We start from the raw sequence: 23,401 nt of genomic DNA, 5'->3' as shown, positions 1-23,401 counted from the left end.
GAAGGCATCCCTCCTCCAGGCTGAACCAGCCCAGTTACCCCTGCATCTCCTCACGTGGCAAGCGCTCCAGTACCCACCACCTTGGAGACCCTCCATGAGCTCCCTCCAGTTTGTCCATGCCCTTCCTGTACTGTGGGGCCCAAAACTGGACACTCTACCCTAGATGTGGTCTAACAATTGCCAAATAACTCATCACTTCCCTAAATCTACCAACCAAACTTCTGTTAATACAGCCCAAATCAGGACCTTACCCAGCCAAAACCCCCTAAAAATCCCTCACAGGTTTCTCAGGGTTTGTTTTTAAAGATAGAGGAGTTCCCAAATCCAGTTCACATGTGGCTGTGCCAGTGTATCTGAGATGGTACCATGCCATGGTACTAGGACTGAGTAGCCAAGGAGGGGAAGGGGGGATAACAAAGGGCTTGAGGAAACAAATGCTGTGGGACATTGTGTTAAAGAATCCCAACCTGATGTGTATCCCTAGACCCTGGCTTTTACAATGCTCTTTTCTTCCTAAGGAAGTAACTGCTTAATACTTTAAGTTTTCTGCCCATAAATGTCTCCACCTACCGAAACACATCACCCCACTCCATACAGCGCAAGCACAATTGGCCGCACCACAGGTTTAAATGCATGATTTCACAAAAAAGGGCAGATGTTCAGAATATCTCTCGTGACTCATTTGTGCTTTACGATAAGCCAGTAAGGCAAGGCTGAAAAAAAAAAAAAATACATCATCTGATCAAATAGTGCCTGTGTGTAACCACAGTACTTGTTCCACTTCTTTCAGTGCTTTGGATTCATCAATTATCATACTTGACCCCTTAGTTATTAAAAATAATAATTAAATAATTAATATCATTATTGATTTTAATATCTTATCATGCTGTTTGGGACACATTCTGAAATGCTGGGGAAATATATCTAGTCAAAAGGGCAGGCTTATCATTCATGACCCTATTAAAGATGTTATAAATATAAAATGCACTGTTGGATTTGAAAATTATAGATATTCAGATGATTGATTTCCTTTGAATACAGTTGGAACCAGGCAATGCTACACTACAACCCAATGAAATCTAGTACCTGCTTCAATAAAAAAGGACAAGAAGAATTAATGATTGCGAGTTTATTACATGGAACAGCAAATTCCAGACAGCTGAGTCACATAATAGACAACCAGTGCAACGAGAAGTCTCTTTTCTTTGTATAAACCAAGTCATCAAGCTGGTAAATTGACACGAACTTCATATTCCATGATACTCTGAAACAAATTAACACGGCATCATATTTTATGTTGTTATGTTGATCTGAATATGACTTCATATTCAGTTATGTATGTCTGGTCCTTCCCAAAGTTAGAAATGAAATGGCTTCAAATTCTAGCACCAGAAGATTAAGATGGATGAGAGTTTGGAAGTTTGGATAAGTGCCCAGGTCTGTTATTTGCACTCAAACATGAATCCTCCCCTCCTCACACAGTTCTCTTCCCACCATGTCCTAACTCCACTGTCCTTCTTTCAAGGTATGGAGGCATGGCGTGCATCTCGCAGCCGGGTTGGCTGTGGATAAAATTTACTGCTATATGTAAGGCTAGGGCATCATTATAGAGTAGTGGCTTCTACACTAGCCATTTAATGAGGTCTGTTTGATAGCATAGCAATTCTGCTAACACCAGAGTACTTCACAGAGTACTGTGAAGCAAGTTTACTCTAATTGTTTTTGAACTGTTTTGCCCAAAAGCTATAGGGACTCTCTCTCAGTGTTTGGCTTAACTTAGTGCTTGTCAGCTCATGCTTCCAGTTTTTCTAAACAGATCTGGGCAGCACTACCTGTCCCTACAGGTTTCATAGCTATGAAACATTTCCCACACACGTGTACCTAACACAAGAACAGCTGCACTGGCTCAAACCAGAGATCCATCTAGCTCCTTGTCTTCCTTTCATCCATGAGAAGCAATAGATGCCCAGGGCAGTGCCTAAGACCAGAGCAAGCAAGTAACAATGCTGCTCTACAACAGTTTCTCGAGTCTTTGGTTCCTTTCTTTCTGAAATGGTTTAATCCTGCATATACAGCAAAGGTATTCTTTGCTTGTGTTCTCTTTGCAATTTTCCTTTCCTATCCTCCTGTCCTGTCCAGAAAAAACCCAACCCTTTCAGTCAACAGCTGGAAGTAATTGTTACATTGTAAACAGAAAATGGTGATCTTTTATTGTGGGGTAAAATATTGGAAGAAGAGAGACTGAAGGAGGGGACACATGTACATTGACTGACTTGTCCATTTCCCATTAAAGCTCACCAAGACCTTCAATAGACACTTTCAAAGACGGATATGCAAATGCTAGGTGATATTATTAGATCTCACCATCTTCCTTCCTTACATCCCCACCCCTGCTCTTTCTAGTTAATATTTACTCCAAAACAGGTCCTACTTCTGATGTGAGGACGACTTCCACCTGCATGCAGAGATCTATATTAGTGGGCTCTCAAGTAGGATTAGGTGACTGAAGGTCTCTTGGAACAGAGGAGTCTAGCTTTTGTGTTCCAAGTACAATTTACACCCTCTGTTTTTAAACTTCATAATTTCTGTACCATTTCTATCATTTTGCAGAGAATGAAAGCTCCTCCTTACTGAACCTTAAAGAGAGAAGAAAACATTCCTTTTACCAAGAGCGTATACTGTAAGTCTGAGCATGAAAAAAAAATGCATTTCTGCCCAGACACCTCCTACTGTCCATATGAAACATCCACATGGATATCTAGGTTTGTAATACTTCTCAGTAACTCCTTCTGTCACGAGGATCATCATTATTGAAAAAACAGAATAAGTTCTTGTCACTTTTGGATGACTACTTACCACTGCCTTCGATAGTTCTTCCATTTCGAGGCTGAAAAATATAATAATTAGATGGTTGTGCAGAAGTATTAGATGCCAGATTTACAAGCACACCAAAATACATCTCCCATCATGCAGACAGAGTACATAAGAAAGCTGCACTAAGGTTTCCTTTAAAGGGACAACACGTCAAATACAAGGGGATCTGTGCAGGGTGGGTTTTGCCTTTGAATCTGAGAAATATTCATTCAGCCTCTGTCCAAACAGCTAAACAGTCTGGCTTTAATTATTCTCATTAAGGGTCTGGGTCCCAGTTCGTTGGGGTACTATGTAGATGACTAAGAAAGAGGATATAAATACCAGCACTGCAAGTACCTGGCTGGACACACTTGAAGTGAGCCAAAAATGTAAGTGACAGCTGAATTGGGACTCTGGTTACCTGCTACGACCTACTTTATAACTTTTTTTTTTAACATGTTGAAGATATTCCTAAAAACTAGTTTGGTGTTAATCAGAGTGTGTCTAAACCAGCATATTCTGCATTAGACCATGCCATAGTTCAGCAAGCCAATGGGTGAAAAACATGAGAAATGATGATGTCCATAATTCTGCTTTGGCTTTTCACCCTGTTATGCAGCGTGCCATCACTTACTGGCCAGAACTTTCAGACCAAGTGGACATTCAGCTCACGCACATGTTTTATCTGGTGCATTTAGTATCAGTGCACCTTGGCAGTCTCAGAGATACAAGCCATATACTACTTCTGTCTTTGGATGATTTGGCTCAAGATAAAAACACTTGCAGAGTCACCTCTTCAAATAAAAGTGTTTAATCCATTACTACCCCAGATCTCATCATCTTGTGGTCTTTTAGTTGAACCAGAGCTTTTTAAGCAAATGGCTCTAAGGTTTCAAGCAAGGGATATTTGGCCTCTACTCAAAACAAGTGCAGCAAGAATTTGTGAAGGGAAACAGCTGCTCATCTATAGATATATAACATGGTTTGTGATTCAGAATCTTTAAAGAGTAAGAGAAGCAGATACCCTGAAAAGGAAAAAAGGCCGTCCCAGAGTCCCATGACTATCCTGTAAAATAAAACACAAACAATAACAAGATACTTTAAACTCAGTTCCATAGATCTGTTGACAAGTTTCAGTGTCATTCCATCAAAATATCAATAATTCAGGGCCTTTTTCAGCAGCATGCAAACAAAAAGATGTTGATAGTCCCCAATGCCCATTCATCTGGAATGCTGATTAAAAATTAATACCCAAAGGGGCATCGTCAAGAACTATCCATTCTGTCTAATGTAAATATACTAAACTACCATAACTAAAGATTCACGGGCTTTAGAAAAAATGTATAAAAGCTTTAAACATGGTGGATTGCTTTGAGAAGCAGGGTCAGCACAGCTCACTTCCCAACCACTGAAAAAGAACAAGCTGACTTAAAAAAAAAAAGCAGCAAATGAAACAGGGAAAGGGCCATACTTCCCTGTCCATTCCTACTCGCTTGTCTTCACATTTACATACCTTCTTTGTAAACTTTGCAGCAGCAATCTGTGATTCCTGCAAGTGGACAGTGTAAGTTAATCAAGATGCTGTCATTTCTTTGGTTTGTTACAGTAATCCTCCATCACTGATGAGGTTGCTCCACTCCACGTGAGAAAGGAGAGAATATCACACATATCACAGACAGATACAAGAACAGCAGCAAACGGATTTTTTTAAAGATTGATTTTAAATCTTGCCTTAACTAATGTTACCCCATTTGTTACCCTCATTCGACACGCTTCCCTCGCTGTACCGCAAAGCACAGCCATGCTCTGGGAGGTGAAGCAGAGCTCCACCTGGAGTGAACGCAGCAGCTCCATTCCTCAGGCTTGAATTGTTCTGATAGCTCTTACCTTGTTAAAATGTGGCTGCTCTCCACCTTTCAGACTGCCCGTGGTTTTAACCCAGGCATGATTGCTGGTCTTAAGCCTTCCCCTGCACCCTTTATTCTTCAGGAAATTGCTCATTTTTCTACTCAGCCTTACATCAAGGAATAGAAACTTCCCCGCAACTTCATGGGAGCAGACTGAGCTCGGAGTCTAATGAAGCCCTGAACTTGCAGCCTGGTACATCTGGTTCGGGAGCCCTCCTGCCTGCGGCACGGCTGCCTGGCTGCGTGATCCCGCCTGGGGACAGCTCCCTGTGCCGCAGCCACAGTTACATCAGTGAACAGGTTTAGTTAGCTGGGGTGGGCTTGAAAAACCAGCACATATAATGAGCAAGGATGTGAAGACAGGGGAGGAGAACCCAGGAAAAGCATGTGGATGGGAAACTGGAGAGGAGGAATTTAAAAAGACAAAATATCCAAGCAAGAAGGAGGGAATCAGGATTCAGGGTATGAGACGAGGATTTCCTCTTGTTAAACTGTTCTTGGTTCAAGCCTCAAGGCAATGATTTATAGAGCAACTGACATCAACTTACAGGGCTATCAAATACTGCGGAAGAAAAAAGTGCTTGCCCGATCAAGGTGCTTTAAAGGATGCAAGGGAGGTGACAATGACAAAGAGGTACTGTGAATGCTAGTTTTGTTCTGAGATGATTATTACATACCAACCAAAGATAGACTGACTCATGACTTAGCCTGCAGTTTCAAATATCCTAGCTAATTTATAACAGATGAGAGTTTACTGCGTGGAAGAAACATGGTAAAAACTGAGCTTCTAAACAGTGTGTTGGCTTGACTTTAGGATGGAAATTTCAAACTCTCACGGAGGTGATTGCGATGTAGCTGGGTTTAGATATTTAGTTCTTTTTGATTCCTTTGGGTAAATCTTGCAGATGGCACTTTCAAAGATCAGACATTGAAACTAAATAGTCTGTTAGCTCTCCCAAAAGATTTTAAGTTCCCCAGATGGAGTTCAAGTTCCATTAATGCTAAAATTGCTATCGACTTTGCCTTTCATAGTGCTGAGGCATCACTCCTTCTCCTGAAACACTGTCTACCTTCTCTACATAATCCGTAACTCTGACTGAATCAAAATTTTTTTAAAAATCCACACAAATATGGGATCATGGAGAAAGTTGAAGACCAGCTGAAATCAGTAGGATTTCCTAACTGTTTCATTGGGTGCACTACATACAGACTCGTGTTTGCAGTGTCTTCTCAAGATTCCTCGTGGGCTGAGAAAGTACAACTTCATGTTATAAGAGATTCAACCTGCTGGGTAAAAATTTGTACTTTTTGCATAGCTTTTTTTTCCATATTTCATATGTAGATTTGATCTACCACTTAACTGGACCACACTGAGAAATCATACTGCAGATATATAGCTGATACTAGTCATATCTCTTGAAAGGATATTGTACGAGATCCAGCTCCCAATCTTGAGGATGCATAACAGAGGGTGAATTTTTTGCGAAGTTGGTAACTAAAATAGTAACCAGGAATAGGGCTCCATTCAAAGTTACCTGATGATTCTGGATGTCCCCTCATTAGCTAAGCTGCAGAAGTATAGAGTTAATACTGAACTCAAAACATTTATTAGACTTACAACTGAAATGCTAGAATTTTTTATACAATCAACTTCTGTATTGTAGAGTTTTATGCCTGCTTCAGGAAAGCATGCTTGGAATTATAATAAGCTAAAGACTGGCAAGAAGAGATATTGAAATACATGTCAAAATACTTTCTATTATTGTCTTGAAGGCTCTACTTGTGATTTGAAAAAACAGAGGACTCAAACTCCACAAGTGAATTGGCCTTTTTAATATACCCAGGGGCCAAGTTAATTTTATGGGAAAGGCTGTTAATAAACTGGCGATAATAAAAAATTGATATAAAGCAGAACTGACATTGAGCTAGGTCCTAATATGACGGCACCGATGAGGAAGAGCTATACTTAACTCCTCAACATAATCTTTTGGATCTGACTCAGAAATACAAAAATAAGCCCAAGTAGAGTATTAAAATCAGTACAGCAAATCATATGACTCCATGTTCAGCATGAGCTTAAGTATGCTGTTGATCCAAAGTTGCACATATTTTTAGCATATTTAACCCTGTATTATTCAAGAGTGAGGGTCAGGTTAAAATACTGACCCCAGATGCAAGTGGATGTTTTGGTTCTTGAGCTCTGAATCGGTGAAAAACAGCAATTTGATATATAATTTAATGGAGTTAAGAATTACATGCAAACTACTAAGGAGAAGAAAAAATCTTTTATATACTCTCCTGCATCTCCTAAACCATGACGGTATTAGATTATGCATTATTGTTTGGAGAGAAATGTCAAGAAGTTGGTTTTGGAGGGGTTGCTTTTTAAGTTTAAGGAAGGACGGGATGCTTTGAAGTAAAAGAAGCTATTACACCTTACCTCATTGGTATGCATGCTGTTGAATATGGAATAACAAAGATCCAAAACAGTGCTGGAGATCTGCAAAACCAAACAGTACTTTAATACATTTACTGAGAGGATGTAGTGTACATGGTTTGACAGAGAATGGACCCGATTCTGATCCCAGAGCAATGTAAATTGAACACGGTTCCACCAAAACGACTCAGGGTAGGGCAAGACTTACTGAAGCTATTATGAGCTGAAAAACTAGTATTTTGTACGAGGAGAGTACACATGCTACTACTACTGACTACAATATAGTCTTGTGCTATAGAGAGACCTAAATCAGCCTCTTATATTTAAAATACATTTTCCTATGCTAAGCATTCTACAAATAGGTTTGGGTTTTGGCATATTTAATCTCCACTCAATTTCATCTATAAGCATTTCAATCAGTACTATAATCTTTAACCATATACTGAAATATACTGTCCCATACTCACTGCCACAGAACAAGGATTTGCTGATGCATGCAATCACATTAGACAAGAAATAACTACAGCTCCAAACGAAGTAAAATGTAAGACACCTGAACAAGGGGCTCTAGGAACTGTTTTCCACCAGTCTTGGTTTACAAAACTGAAAGATTTCCAAAAGAGAAAAAATCAGCACAAAATGCTGAAAATTTCCAGATAATTGCTGATCCTACAAAGATTTTCTCTCCCCTTTGAAAATGAAGATGACCCTTGGGCTCGGTATCAAATGCAGTGGGGCTGGTCTTTCAAAGTTACTCAGTAGTCTGAAGTGTTTGCAAGCTCTGGGCCAGAGGCATCACAGCAGACAGGAGCTGTGAAACCTCCCCCTCGCTCCCCTCTCCTCTGAGCACCATCCACCCACCACTGCAGAGCCGGGACCAGGCAGGACCCTGCCTGTAACTCCTACAGCACTGACCGGCGCTTCTTGCTTCGGTGCTAGCTACCACTGTGATGGGAAGAAAAGCATGTTTTTTTTCTTTTCTCTAGGTCCGGGTTAGCTCTGCAGAGAGGAGAGCATGTACACCAGCAAACTTGCTCTGCTCTCCAGAGCCGCTGGCTCTCTGGAGGAGGCTCTGCCACCTGCAGCCACGATGCTGAGGGTTACGTGGTGCAATTAGTATGTCTGAAAGAGAGTCCCAGCAGATCAAACAGATTACCAAAGCCAATTTACCTGGGGTTGATTAGACAGTTCCATCCACTGACTGAAACACAGCGCCAGCTGCTTTAAGAAGTAAAGATTAGACATTAACAGTGGGGCTTCCATACCTCGGGACCTGCATTTTAGCTCAGGGAGTCAGGACTGGCTGGTTATTAGCCCACCTGGCTTTTGCTGGCTCAGGTATCCTATTCTGCACACAGCTGCACATCACACCCCTGCCCCTACCTGCCCCATCTACCTCCCCGGGCAGCAAAGGGGTTCAGCCTCCCTACTCTCTTTGCCACCCACCCCGGGGATTTCACAACGTATTTCCAGTCCGACGCCAATTTCCTACCGCAGCTCCCTGCCACGGGCGAGTCTCGTTTCCCACCTCCCTCGGGCCAGCCCGGGCTGGACCGGCTCTGCCCGACACCTCCACGGCGCGTCGCTTCCAGACGGGCCGGCGGGGAAGGCAAAGACGGACATACCTGGCTTTTGGGCAGGTCCGCGCCGTCCCTGTAGCGCCAGAAAGGCTGGGGGAACCCTGCGGGGACACGGGGGGGACACGGCTGTGCGGAGATGCCGCGGAGCCCAGCCCCGACGGCGCCCCTCGATAGGAGACGGCCCTCTCCAAGGTTTGTGGGGGGGTGTTGCTTGTGTCCCGTCCCTCCCTCCCTCCCCGTGCCGGGCTCGGGACGTACCTGAGCCCCGCGGGAGGGCGCAGAGGCAGCAGGCGGCGAGCAGCCAGGGCAGGGCGGGCGGGGGCATGGCGGGGCAGCGGCGGGCGGGCGGGCGGACGGGCCGCCTTTATGGGGCCGCGCCGAGCCCGGGCCGCCGCCGAGCCAATGGGCGCCGGGGCGGCCCCGCGCACCGCTCCCGCCGCCGCCGCCGCGCACGCCGCCCCCCGCCGCCGCCCCCCGCCGCTTCCCCGGCCCGGCCCGGCCCGCCGTGACCGAGAAACCCCCGCCCGCGGGAGGGCCAGCGGGAGGCTCCCGGGGTCCTGCATCAGGCACCCCGTCCTCCGCCCTTCGGACACCTCCGTCAAAGCTGGTTTTGTAGAAGAGGTGAGGGAAAGGAAGGAGGGAGGGAAGGAAAGGAGAGGCTGTGCAAGGAGAAGCGACGGAGCTGCTGGGATTTTCATTTTAAACAGAACAGTCAGTTTTGTGGTAGGGCTTACTGAGTCTTTGGAAAATATTTCTCCTCGTGGCAGCTTGAGAAATAAAGTTTGCCTTCTGATTAGAAGGGATGTGAACTTTCATATCGAACAAGTCCCGGCCCATTGTACTGTATTTACCTTCATGTGAAATAAGGAAAGCCATCCACCTCTTCATTTCGTAGTGGGTACGACTGTAGACAAGACACAGATCTGCTCGTAACAGAAAGGTGATTTTCTATTCGTCCTGATTTAATCATTGGGTTTGACTTTGGAAAATGCTTCCTAGTTTTCTCTGTGCTAGTTCTAAGGGCAATGCTTTCTAATCAGATGTGAGATGGAGAAAGGCAGCATCCTCTCAGCCTCTTTTTTATAGCCTTCGGGCCTGCTGAAGCAAATACATATCCAGTTGTCCAATTTCTCACATGTGTAGTAGAGATGTTTGGGAGGCAATGGCTCCATGTGGGATATAAGACATAAAAAGCTGCAGAAGGTATTATTGGCACAGCAGCCCACCTCGTCTCATAATGTCCCTCAATGGCTGCGCTGCGCACTAAAAGGATGACGGCAGGACTGTTCCTGGCGGGAGCATCTCAGCATCTCAGAGTAGTCAGAGAGGAGACGTGCCCGCTTTCTCACAGAGAAGAAAAGGGGAGCCAGACTTCATGTGACTTCGTCAGCTCCACAACTGTGTGTCCTGAGTACGTGGAGAGGCACAGGAGCAGCTGAGTGACCCCAGCACCATTAGTTCACCCTTTGTTCCTTCCCCTGGGAGAGGCGGCCGTCTTCGCCTCATCACAGCCCTTTGGGGGCAATAATCTGAGTGGGGAGCTGTCAGGAGAGGTCAGACATTGCTATAGCAGGCACTCAGCTGTCAGCTTCTCACCCGTCTTGACTGGAAGTGGGAGTTTCAAGACGGGATAGTATTCAAAGAGATTAGTCCCTCTGACTGTAGAATTTTTACCCTTTATGGGAGCTAAAGCAGATTGCAGTGAGTTTTGTGATGATGGTTTCTCGTAGCAAATCCTCCCAGGCTTTGAGTAACGAGGAGATGCAGGGTTCCAGGAAGCCCATACCCCTTTTCCGCAGTAACCCTGCTTTCTGTCCAAGCCCATGCAATCCTGGAGTGAAGGGACACTCTGTGTTTGTTAAATTTTCTCAGAAAAGGGAAGATGGCATTTTATTTTTGATGGCAGCAAGCAGCAGATTCCTACTAGCTGTAATGTCATTTATGCCAATGTGGTCATGGAAATGTGAAAACAGAGACCACTAGCGTGAGCTGGGCCCATCAGAGGTAGACGGGTAAAGACACTCTGAAGGATTACACAATTTCATATTAACTATCTTCCTTCTGTCTTTTGACACTTTAACCAAACTGAAAATCATTGTTCATCAACATTGTTTCTGTTGCTATGCTTATCACGGATTTTGCACCCAAATCACTCCCATGCTACAGAAACATGGGATCTTAGAGAGCCATTCTAGATGCAGTGTATGTTACTATCTTTTCGAATACTAGCATACCAAATACTACTACTTTTAAATACGTTTTAGAGTAGAATACTATTAAACACCTACCAAGTTGCAAGTGATTATTGACTGTAATGGGACATGGTTCTCCAGCTTTCCCAGTCTGGTAAGGAAGGCACAGTCTGCTGCCTTCTTCCTCAGGCTACTCATTATCTGCTTAAAATCCCACTTCTGTCCCACACAGCCTCTCAAATAACAGCCCCTTTCAAAGTATTTACCCGTGTCTGAGTTTAGGAGTGTGAATTTTTTGCAATAGCATAGGGAAAGGGGGGTGTGATCATGCTGGGTTGGTACAACCTATCCTTTATGAAGTAAAATAGCGGATGCTGCCTGAACCTTTCCTTCCTCCTTCTCATGCCCAGTGCAGGATCCACTGCTTTAGTGCACCCTTTCCCAGTAAGTACCCTAAATGTACCCTGTGCTTTCCTTCAGCAAATTTTGCCTACATGTTGGTCCTGTGAAGCCTGGGGAGTTATTCATTTGCTTCAAGTGAGGCTTACGCTTAAAGATGAGATAAAAATTAAGCCATACAAGTTCCATTAAAAAAAATCAGTACAACTTATTACCAAACTGAAAATAGCGTTTTATCAGTGCCTGTGCAGTATAAGGGAAGAATGGGGAAAGGTGTTTAAAAGTAAAATTTCAAATAGCTGAATGTGTCATATTATGAACACATTCTCCTTCCTTAAATCAGAACTTTCTGCTGCTGCCGCACATTTCGTTTCATAGGTGTTAGCTAAAGTGCAGCTCCACCAATGGATAGGTCAGCACCAAGCTACATTAATGAGCCGTACTTTCACTGCACAAATGAAATTCCTCCTTTAAGGTCCTGCGTGCAGAGAGAGAAATAGGTTAAGAGTTTCAGTGCCCGCAGTTATTCACAAATGAGTTAAAAATGAAGCTTTGGTGGGGGGTCAGTGAGAAACAAGAGGATTTTTTATGGTGAGTCAGAAGGCTTGGCATATATTTAGCAACAGCAATATTATGGCATCCATAATTTTAGATTAAAACATGCTGTGATTGATAAATGAAGAATAGGAAGAAAATTTGCCTTCAACAGGCATAAGGGTGAAGGGCTGGCTTCCTTTTTGTAAATGATCCCTGCAATGAAATCAGCAGGTAATTGCAGACAGTGAGGACAAAGTCAGCAAAATGTCACCATCGTGCAGTTCCTGAGTGCATCCCTCTGGCTGCTTCTGCTCCCGCACACCTCTCGCCAGCTGCAGCTTGGCAGTGCTTGGTATAAAGCCTTATCCTGCTCTGAGGGCTTTCTATACCTAACCCACGATCTGTTTGGAAAGATGAGAAAAGCTGCAGAAGGTGGAGGGCATTTAGTAGGCAAACCTGCCATAAAGCCTGCTCATCTTGTATTCAGTATGACAGTGCCCGTTTATGCTGAATACTAGGCTGGTTTACTGTGGTTTTATTTAACATGCATTTACCTTTCCAGCACAGACAAGGGGTCCGAATGGTGAGAGCTCACCTCATTTTTTGTTTCTACATGGGCAAGGCTCCACTCGGCACTCAGAGCTGTGGGCCCAAACTTTGCTTTCACCAGTACACACTGGCCATTGAATTTCTGGTGTTAAAAAAGACTGTGGAAAAAAAAAAATCACACTTTTGTAAAATGGACATCTAGTCTATTTTTTAGTACAGGTGTTGATTTGATGGTCAGAATGTCAAATAAGTACAGAATAGTTAATTTTATTCTTTTGTTTGTGGTTGGATTGCTATACTTTACAGATATAAAGCCATAGTCTTAAAGTTCAGTAGGGCAGCAAGTAAATATTTCAAGGGGATCAGTAAAAGCATGCCTCATACAGCTGGAGTTCAAAGACAAGATGCTAACCAAGAGCATCAAAATGGAGGACAGGTGCTAATGGGGAAGTTATGGAACTAGACCAGGAATCTGAATGTTTCCATTCTTTTGGATAGTTTCTTGGCTAATTTCTTGGATAAACGTGATTTTATGTCTGCTGCGTTCAGCCAGAGAAGTGGAAATTCCTCTGAAATGAAGCAATTTACACCTACCAGATTGTACTGTATGGAAACAGTACTGTGGCAATGGGCTATATTGCTATACTGGGCTGAAAGTTCATTACAATTAGTACACTTTGAGGCATTTGAAAAGATCTTCAATCTGGAACTTTCACTTGGCTTAATTTTATTTGTTGCTTCCCCAGTCTGGCAGGGAAGCAGTATGCTGTTCTGCTTAGGCAGCCGGTGGGATAACTCAATCAGTTTCTGTGGTTGAGCTTTCATCAAGGACTTATCCAGAATGATCTGTTCCTGACTCCTTAGCTTGTGCCTTACCAGAAATTTCCAGGTGGTCTCTCAGTCAAATACTGGAGTGGCTGACATATACTTAGCATCGCCAGCTGAACAGATCTGATTTTAACAGCTGAATTATAATGCCGACACTCATTCATCCATGCCTCCTAGATCTGAATGATTTAATTTGTAGCTTTAATTTTCTTTGAGTGTCGTTATATGTAAATCATAATTTTGTGATTAGAGAGGGATTACCACAGTCTGTGGTAATGGATACCTTACACTGATTACTAGAGTAAAGGATATAGGCTAATATATATCTCATACATCTCAGATTTCTGGCAAATACCCAAATCCTAAGTCTCCATTAGTATATGTGAAGAGAATATGTAAGAATTTGTTAAAACAAATGTTTGTCTCACCAAGAGCTGGCTACAGGGAGAACCGATCCCAGACCATTTTTACTACCCGACCAAGTTTCCTCAAACACCACTCGCTCTAAACCCACCAGCCAGAGAGAAGAAACTACCAGACGATATTAATCCATTTCAATATCACATGAGCCACCAACCCTCTGTTGGGCATATTGCTCATCATCTGCCTGAGTTTAAGACCATGCACAGAAACAACCCATCTAGGAAGCTGCATGTGTAAATAACTGGGAGCTCAGGCCTCCGGACACTCCAAGTTATGCATCTGTCACTGAGTGAGGAGCAAGGAGTTTAACCCAAAGCTTTGCTTCCCTTAGCCATATTTAGCAGCACTTACTCCTGTCAGAGATCTGAGTTGAGTGCCATTCAAGATGAGTAAGTACTCAAACACCGTCACGTACAATTATTGCTCAAGATATCTGTATTTTTATTGTTAAGTAATTTGACTCATTTAATATGAAAGCAATTAATTTTCTCACTCTGTTTCAGGTCAAATGTATTTATACAGAATTTTACTGGTATTGAAAATGAACTGATTGCTTCCCTGACGTTAAATTTCATTTGTATGAACTCGTGTATGTCTTCTGACTCCTGACAGCTGTAAGACTTGAGCTAACTTTCATTCTCCCCTCTGGCCGAAGTGGTTATGCCTGGACACTCATTGGCCTGAGTATTTTCTTATCTCATTAGATTACATTGCTCCGCAAACGCTTTACTGTAGCAAAAAGCAAAAGCTTTTAAGCTTTTAAAGCATTTTATTGGCCTGAAAATACTGGAACTATAAGTTTCATGGAAATGGCCACTCCTGAGTCTAGCAATCAGACCAGGCTGGCAAACAACAATAAACTTAGAGCCATTAATACTAAGTCTGTTTACACTATTTGGATTAGGGTCCAAAATAGCCTGTCGGTAGTGATGCCTCCCCTATAGCCTCTATTGAGAAGTGCATTTCACCCGAGGGGTGTTTCTGTACACACCTGAGTCCCAGAGCCCTTCGTGCAGAGTATGTATGACCCATTCCCTAAGGCAGATTGCAAAAGATCCGCCTGGTCTGCCTGTAAGCAGCTGGCCACAAGAGTCACTGGCAAACAAAAGGCAGGCTTTCCTTCGGAGGGGTCTCTCAGTTTCGCAGTTGAATGTCTTTTTAAAACTTTTAATCTCCTCAAATAAATTTGAATGCAGTTTTTTAAATTGTTGTCCTTTCCCAAAGGTCTGTTTGCAGAAGCACAGTGGCTTTTGTTATAGGCATAGAATTAAGGACTCTGTCTTACAGACTTTGGCCCCATTACCATCCTATTTGCACATTATCTTCTTGAGTTTAGTTGTTCCATGTAGGCCAAACCTTGAATTGAGAGGGCTCTCCCTGCTCAGGGGAGGACTCGATGCCTCCAAGAACTCCAGACCACCTGAACGAGCCCTTCTGCTCACTTTGGTCTCTGCTCTGGGGACTGCGTGTTGCTGAGCCACTGTGGTGGTGGTCCCAACAGGGACCACTGTTTCCAGTCAAAGATCCAGAGCCAGTGTTAGCCATAAATGTCTAGAAGAAGAGTTTCCCTAATACGATGCAGCGGCCAGACAAGACAAGTGAGGGAGAATGATGGTGTGGTGGCAGGAATACAGACACTTTGTAGCTCCTACTCCCCATCTGCAATTACTTTCTCTTCTTTAGAAGTATTTCTTGCCAGCAAAATGTTGTGTGGGGGATTGCTCTTGTGGACCACCCTTGGCAAAATGGCCTGGTAAGAGAGGAACGTGAGTGTCAACCGCATGTGTGAGCAGGGCGCCAGAAACCGTCTGAGAGGACGTTTGCCCAAACTGGTCCTGCTAAAGAGGAAGACGACCATCAGCAGGATTTAGCAGTAACCAGGGAATTGGAGTCTTTTGAAACAAAGAAGGAGTGAGCTTGAAAAGAAGTACAAACGATGCACCAAAATTTGTAACAGAGGGTAGTGCCCTGGGGATGGGAACAGAGCAGGGTTTGGCAGTGCCGGGGTGGGCCCACAACACCACGGCCCCTGCCCAGCACAGAGGGTGCAGCATCCATGTGGGACGGGGGACACAGCCGGCACCCAGCGGGGGTGACCTGGTGGGTGCAGTGCAGAGAGACCCTGCGCCTGTGGCCCAGCGGGGCTTCCTCGGTGGCATGGAGGTTCAGGGGGTGTCAGGAGCAGTGGGGGGTCACGCACAGCCAGAGCAGACACATCCCCCAAAGGAGAAGTGGGCAAGGAGGGGAGCCCCACACCCATGGGAGGGGGGTGGGCACTTGTCGCTCCCAGCGCGGGACTTGAACTTTTGGGGATTTGTTATAGAAGGGTGTTCAAAAATTTGTAGGAGTTCAGCAACAGTTTGTGAGTGTCTAGTGTTGCGGTTTATCTGTTGGTACTGATCTTGAATATATTATTCACCAATTGCTCATTAATTATGTGCTGTTAATAAATCAATAAACCTCTTCGATCTTGATTTGATTTAAACTATGAGCAGTTTTTCCCTGTGATAGTTATGCACCTGAATGTCCCTCAATGCTAGCAACATTGTGCACGAAATAAGGTGAGCTTTCTTTTCCCTTTCATAGTAACACATCTTGAGAATGCATCTTGTCTGTCTTAAATGGCAACTGCTGCACTTTCCGCTGGCTCTGAAGGCTCCGAAATAAAGAAGGAACTATTCCAAAGCCAAAAAAGAAGGGGAAAATACTGACAGAGAATAAGCATGAGTTGAGGGAAATAATGACAAAGAACGGAGCAGAGAGCTAGGTCTCTCAGAGTGACTATCCACAGAGAAAACCAAGTTCTGACTCGGCAGAGGAGCGCTCTATCCCTCATATTCTGTCAAACGCCGTGCCTGCCTGTCTCAGCCCTACTACCAGAAACAAGCAGAGGCTGGAGCCTCTCTCGCATTCTTGTCTGCAAGTAACTGGAGAAGACAGACTTTTCTCCACAGTATAATTTGCTTTTAGACACCACACATAAAAACAAGGAGTGCTTACGGTTTTTACCTGGAAGGACTTAATTGATGAAGGAGGAGGAAAAGCCAAAATTCAAAAAGAAAACAAGCAGCCACACCAATAGTCATGTCAGCCACCTTCTCCCAAGTACATCTTGCTGGGGAGAGGTTTTAGCAGAGACGACACATTGGGACTCCATCTCCTCACTTGTTAATATAAAAAGATACGGTGCAATAACTGGTGAATCCTGTTTGGTTTATCACTGCTAACCTCAGAGATTTGAGATGGCTAGAAGTATGTGACTCTCATGAAGCCATATGAAACTGGAGATCACATTGTGCTTATTTAGTTGGATGAATAGTCCTGAGACAGGAGAATTAATTGTATGCAATTTAAATTTTCTTTTTCTTTCTGTTGACAAAGTTATCATATTCCTGGCCAGCAATACAGTGTCTAAAGAAGACAGTGTTCAATGAAAGAGTGAGGAGGGCTGTAAAATTAAAAAACAATTCATCTATGATGAAATGCAGTAAGATATATGAGTTCAACGTTAAAGAAGCCAATAAAGACTATATTAAAGCTTCATGATGCGTGATAAAATTTCAAAAACAAATTCTAAAGAGTGCATTGGATACATTTCCAAAATTCAAGCTACCAAGTGAAAAATATTTTCAGTTGTCCTCTGTTCTACCTGAGAAATATATTTGTGAATACAATTTCTGCTGGTTTTACATTAAAAAAAAATTATACATTCACTTGACACTGTAACCTGACAGGTTCTAGTCATTTGCTGATTTTTTGGCACATAGCAATGATACTGCTACAGTCCAGGATCTTCCCTGCAACTCTGAAAGGCAGTGCTGAAATAACTTTAGTAACAAACTACCATTAACAAGCATTTTTTAAAGCAGTTTTATTTTCACCATGGAATAAATAATGCATCTCACTTATCCAGTTGTGAAATCCTAGTGAAAAAAAGGGATTTTTCCTGGGGGAAGAGGGAGTTGGATAAGATGAAACATGCATGTGGTGGCTTAACATTAACCTCGTACTGACTACAGCGTGACAATAAAACAAAGAAAGAAGCAATCAAGCAGAGCTCCCCGCCTTCTGTTCAGAGAAAACATAGCCAAAAATTGATTTTCCCTATTCTAACTCCAGCAACATCATTGAGAGAACAGCAGAAATTGATTTGACCCAATAACTTCTATTACAGGAACGCATTTCGACAACAACAGTGCTAGGCACAATCTACCACCATGAGTTATCCAAGAGAATGAAGCCCAGTGTGTTGCTGTTGTTATCGTTCCTGGAGAACAAAATAATCTGCTCTCTTTGCATTGCCTGGATCAACGAGTCACTGCTCAGTGACATGGCTTCCTTAATGAAGTGAGTGCTCAAGGAAGCTGCATGTAAATTAGGAAATAAAGATGTCGCAACAAAGCACATGCTAACTGCTCTGGTGCTTTTTTTCAAACCGGGGAAAGCCTACTAGCTAAATGATGTCAAAAATAAAAGGACAGAATGTCTAGAGGGAATAGTAAGTGGGTGGATGGTTGGCAGCCTCCTTCTTTTCTGGGGATACAACTTAGAATAAAGACAATGTTGCTGGGGAAACGTGCCTAAATGGTGCGATGCTTCCAAATGCAGGGCTGGGGTGTCTCTTATGCTAAAAAAAGAAATAGTTGTGATTCTGTAAGATTCTTGTGAGCAGGGCCTGAAGATGAACAGAGGACCTAGTGCCCTGCAGCAAGAGCTGACAGCCTAAGAAAGGGAAAGGTTTGGCTCCAAATGGTCAAAAAAGATTGTATTCAATAAGAATTTATGACGTTAGTCTGCAAGAGGAGGAATGCTTAATACAGCTGATCTGGGCTATCCACAATATTTATTAAAGGAACTGAGAACAGAGCTGTGTCAGTAGGATCTGTGCTCCAAGATGGTATCCTGGACCACTAAAAAATCCACTTTTTGTGATAATACTTAGTTCACATTTGAAAACCATGTCTTTGCTTGGCTTGGTCATTTTTTAATTCATTTCATCATTTTGAGCTCAGTTGTAGATTTTGCAATTTAGAGCAACATGCGAAAAAACACATCATGATACTTTTTTGAACACTGCAGTGTTGGATATAAAGCATAGTCTAATACAGTAAACAACAATTACTTTTTTCTTTGCTTGAAGTATAAAACTGGCACCTTCAATATCGCTATTTATCAAATATCAATTGCAATAGCAACAGTGACTTCTTCATTTAACTGTGTGCTTTGTAACTGAGATTGTCTGCGAACACAGATTTCATCTCATTAACCCTCTTTCATTTGAGTTGAATACATAGCAAGAGGAAGTAAAATAATTCTCCCTCTTTTTAGATGAAGAAACTCCTGGGGATAAGCCATGATGCTTCTCATGGTTGATCTACCACGGCTGGTCCGGACGTAAGGTTTGATGAATGGTTGGTGGTCACGCAGTTCCAAAACATCAACTGCTCTTAGGGTGAGCTGAACAAATGGAGAAGTTGGTTGATGACCATCAGTTATACTTGAGGAGATGTCAAAGCTTTATATTAAATGTTGAAATCATCTTATACTCTCAAGCCTTTTCCTTGTATTGAGGCTGAAAGCTGTCTCATAAAACTTTCTATATTTACCCAACCTCTCATATTTTCAGGGCTTTCCTTGGTGGTGGTTGCCATAACTAGTTAAAATATATCCCTTTTAAAAATGGGACCTTTCAAATAGACAATCTCCCATGGGTTGTCACCTTAGTGAGAACAAGATTTTATTGTTGCAGCCCAAGACTGTCTGTGCACTAATATCTTGGGAAACATTAAGCTGAAGGAAATAAAAATTTGCCACAGAAAATCAAGATAAAGCTAGAAGATCTTGTGGGCCTGATGTCTCTGTTTTTCAAGGGCAAGAAACTTCAACATAAGTTTCAGTGGCTGAAGAATTCTGTTGACCTCTGTGTTGCAACTCTGAAGGCCACATTCTTTGAAACAATTCAACTTCTCCCTTGTAGCTCTTCTTCCTATCCCTATTTCTGTCTACGTGTTGACTGGGGAAGTTCCTTGTCCCTTTTTTTCCTTTTAATATTTTAGCATGTGAACATGCATAGTCAGTTCAAGCACGCATGGTAACATCATTAACAGCTCACATTTGGGAAGGCAGCAGAATTATCCCCTGAAAACACAAGAAATTTCCACCTTGTGTTTCTCTTTTTCTTTTTAAATAAAGAATCAAGGAAACTATGGACCGGGCTCCAGATTCTGTAAAAAAAAAAAAAAAAAAGGCTCTTAATTTTCATTTAAAACAGTCAGACATAAATAGCTCCAAAATTACTCTTGATTGAGGACCATGCACCCGGAGGACCACGCACCGAGGTAAGGCACAGGGGCTGCACCATGCAGGAGGACACGGGCCCTGGGGAGTGACTCCCCGTGGCCGGAGCACAGACTGCCTTTGCACTGCTTTGGCCGGGAGGACGTGCCAAGAGCTGTGAAGTTAAGTCCCAACTCTCACAGACTTGCCTCCCTGAGTTCGGATTCTAGAGCGATGCCTGTTGTTTTAGGATAACCCTTCTAGACTTACATCCCCTAGAATTTCTGGCATGAACATTTTTTTCTTGCCTTCACAAGAGTGGTGCTGTTCCTAGTTAATTATTGGGTTACTGGGATACGGGAAACAAATGTTCAGATTCCTCCTGACAGATACCACATCTGCCATCTCCCAAGAGCCAGCCCCAACCAGCAAGTTATAAATTATTTGAAGCACTCAATGTCCCTGTGAAAGCTGTTCCACTTAATGCAAAACACTGATCCTACATGCATTCATTAGCAAACAGGACCCAGGTTCTGTGCCTCCCTCCACCTCTCTTTTTCTCTTCTCACACTCCCGTGACCAAAGTCACCCCTCAATCCTCCTTCAGGTGTTCCTGCTTGCTCCAAAACTGGTTTTCTAACGGGGTGATAATCAAGCAGAAGACAACAGCTCTCTCAACTCTTGCTACAGCAGCACTACTGGTACCAGATCAGTCAGGAATTGTGTCTTCTGCTTAGCACGCTGTCCTTATGTGTTTCTTTAACATTTGAGAGTGTGATCTCAAACACTGGCAAGGTAAAGTATTGGCTCAGAGTAGCACAGCAATGGCAAAAAAACTTAAAAACCCGCCTTGCTTCTTTATGTGTGCCCACAGCAGCTCTGGTGCTCTGTGTCTGTGCATTACCAATCTTGCAACTCCTGGCGAGGCACGGCACGGCAGGGGCACGTGCAGCTTGCCCTCGTTGGAGCCTAAGTCACAAATGCAATGGTGAGCGCCGTACCTGCACTGTCACAGCAACTTTGTCGCCTGGAAATAGCCTGGAACTAATTTGTCCCTTGGTGGATGCAGCAGCTGAATTTAAGACTCAGCTGCTTGCCAGTTTGACTCTGCCAACCACAGAGAGAAATGAAAGTTGGTAAATCCAGCTGTCTGATTCAGGCCATGGGGAAAGGGGAGGGTTAAAAGACGGTAGCAGGTTACTTTGAAGTAAAGTAACTTGTTTTGAATACTAATTGATTAAGTCAATTGTCTTAATTGTCTTAATTTCTCTGGAAATTCCAGTTATATTGGAAAATAGCCATAACTAGGACTTAAAACTCAATTGTTACTTCTGGTTTTTGTTTAAAGAATTGACTTATCTTGCTACATTGACATGATAATTTGCTTGTTGGCTGCACTCATTTTATGACCTATATAATTAATTTTGAATTATCGGGTTCAGTTTTAATTGACATTGATTTGATAATTAAATGTAGTTGTTAGCTACTTTAGCCCAGCCCTGGCAACATGTTCGGCTCATTGCTGTTAATAAACCCCACAAAGCTGTTTTCCCTTTCAAACTACCAGCTCAGACTAAGTGTCTTAAGAATATAAGGTAAACTAGATGGTTCAGCTAATGACGTACTTACCTCAGTCTAAACTTTTTGTCTCCTACTCAGAAGGCAATCAAATGGTGTAATGACATACAAAGATTTAACAATTTCCAAGGCACTTATCATGGGATAAAACTTGCTTCTACCCTGAAATAAAAAGTGGACTTAATCTTCATATGACAAGTCTTCATTTGCTGCTTATGGATCTGATCTTGCTCCTACTACAGCCAGCCTGATTTTGCTGCAGATATCAGCCCTAAGCCACCCCCCAACCCCTCCACACACCTCAGTCTTTCCTATACACCAGCTATTTTAGACATGCACCTTATAGGTCACTTCTTGCTCAAGTTATTTTATATAAAAAATAATCCAGGAATTAATATTAATACTTTACTGTATTATATTAGATATAACACTTCGTAAGGCTTAATATTTACACCATACTAGTAAATCCTGCATCTGTATGAGGCTGTATACCCCTGTTGGTATTTCTGTATTCCTCAGTCTGATTTTTGTGATTGCTGCAGTACCTCTTAATGACTGTGGAGGCCACAAGGTATTCTATATGTTTTATCTTATATCAACCAGATCCACATTTAAACTAGCTTACTCAAGTTCCAGAAAGAGACAGAGTCTGGTGATGAAGATCACACCCTAATAAGCGTATTATGTGCCAGAGGTGCCATGTCTGACCAGTTGCAAAGCAAGGTACTTGTACACAAGAGATCTCCTTTGGTGATCAGTCATGCCTCAGAAACACAGCCACAAAGCAGATGATTGGTGATTTCACTAATAATGGCACTGCACTAGGAAAAGCATGTGTTCCTGCTGATTTAAATAAGATTTATTCTTCCTGAGTGCTTGATGCTGAACAGGTGACTTGTCTTAAGGTCAGCTCTTATGGAGGCAAAGCACGACTACAAGGGCTACCAAGACTAATCCTAGTAATTGGCATTGGATTAAAACCTGAAATAACAACAAAGAGCAAAGAATAAACATAGCATAAGTTTAACAATATGGGCAAGCCTATGCTTCTGCTGAGTAGAATAATCTTGGCAGGTCAAGGAAAACGAGGGTGCCTTCAGTGTGATTAGGCTGGATGTGTTCAAATGCAAACTGCAGTATGGATGATTACTTATATTGTCCAAGACAGGGGCTCATTTAAACATTCCAGTATGCTTAAATGCTATTTAGAATTAACTCATACCAAGGGCAGTCAAGACAGCCTGCCACTGACAGATAATAATTTCTTAAAATGCTTGAATGTGCTCTTGCAGCTCAGGTGTCCAGTGTCACACCTGGTCCTCCTGACTGGCCAAGCTGCAAATGTTGATCTTTTGCAAGTAAGACTCTTCCAGGAGAAACGTCAAACCTGGAATAAAGATATACAAGAGTTATTAGGACATAAAACCTTTTTTTAATGGCATAAACATGGAACATGTTATTAAAATGAAATTTTCCAGCTTAGGCCCATGTCCTTAGAGAAAAATGGGTGTGTCACTTCCATTGGTTTCAGTGGCATATCTCTGAGGAAGCCGCAGTCACTCTAGAATGTCCCAGAGAGAGGAAGGTGACTTTTCACCAGCACAATTGTCCTTTATATTGCTCTGGCACTGTAAAAATTCTCTAGTATTAAAAAGAACCCAGACTCAAACGTTGATTTTTCTGCCTATTTAAAGCTCTAAACCCCACTACAGTTTAGCGTTATTAGTAGCAAGAATCCTGTTGGCCTGAACTAGCAACTGTATAATCCAACTGTACAGTTGCCTATGCAACACATTCTTCAACTTCATCAGACACTTTCAGGCCCAATTACTGACAACAAAG

At 42.8% G+C, this 23,401-nt stretch overlaps 1 protein-coding gene across 1 annotated transcript; it reads right to left on the bottom strand.

The window, feature by feature from the left end:
- Positions 1-1,122: 1,122 nt before the first annotated feature.
- Positions 1,123-9,102, bottom strand: NMS (neuromedin S). Its single transcript, XM_076328911.1, has 8 exons — positions 9,036-9,102; positions 8,823-8,878; positions 8,368-8,418; positions 7,201-7,260; positions 4,367-4,402; positions 3,878-3,919; positions 2,857-2,887; positions 1,123-1,264 (listed from the first exon to the last, which is right to left on the bottom strand). The coding sequence occupies exons 1-8, from the start codon at positions 9,100-9,102 to the stop codon at positions 1,248-1,250; spliced, it is 360 nt and encodes a 119-aa protein (XP_076185026.1). The 3' UTR covers positions 1,123-1,247.
- Between the last annotated feature and the right edge of the window lie 14,299 nt (positions 9,103-23,401).

Source organism: Aptenodytes patagonicus, chromosome 1 (genome assembly GCF_965638725.1).
Source record: "Aptenodytes patagonicus chromosome 1, bAptPat1.pri.cur, whole genome shotgun sequence".
NCBI classification, from domain to species: domain Eukaryota; kingdom Metazoa; phylum Chordata; class Aves; order Sphenisciformes; family Spheniscidae; genus Aptenodytes; species Aptenodytes patagonicus.
This window is presented reverse-complemented; position numbering and strand designations above follow the sequence as displayed.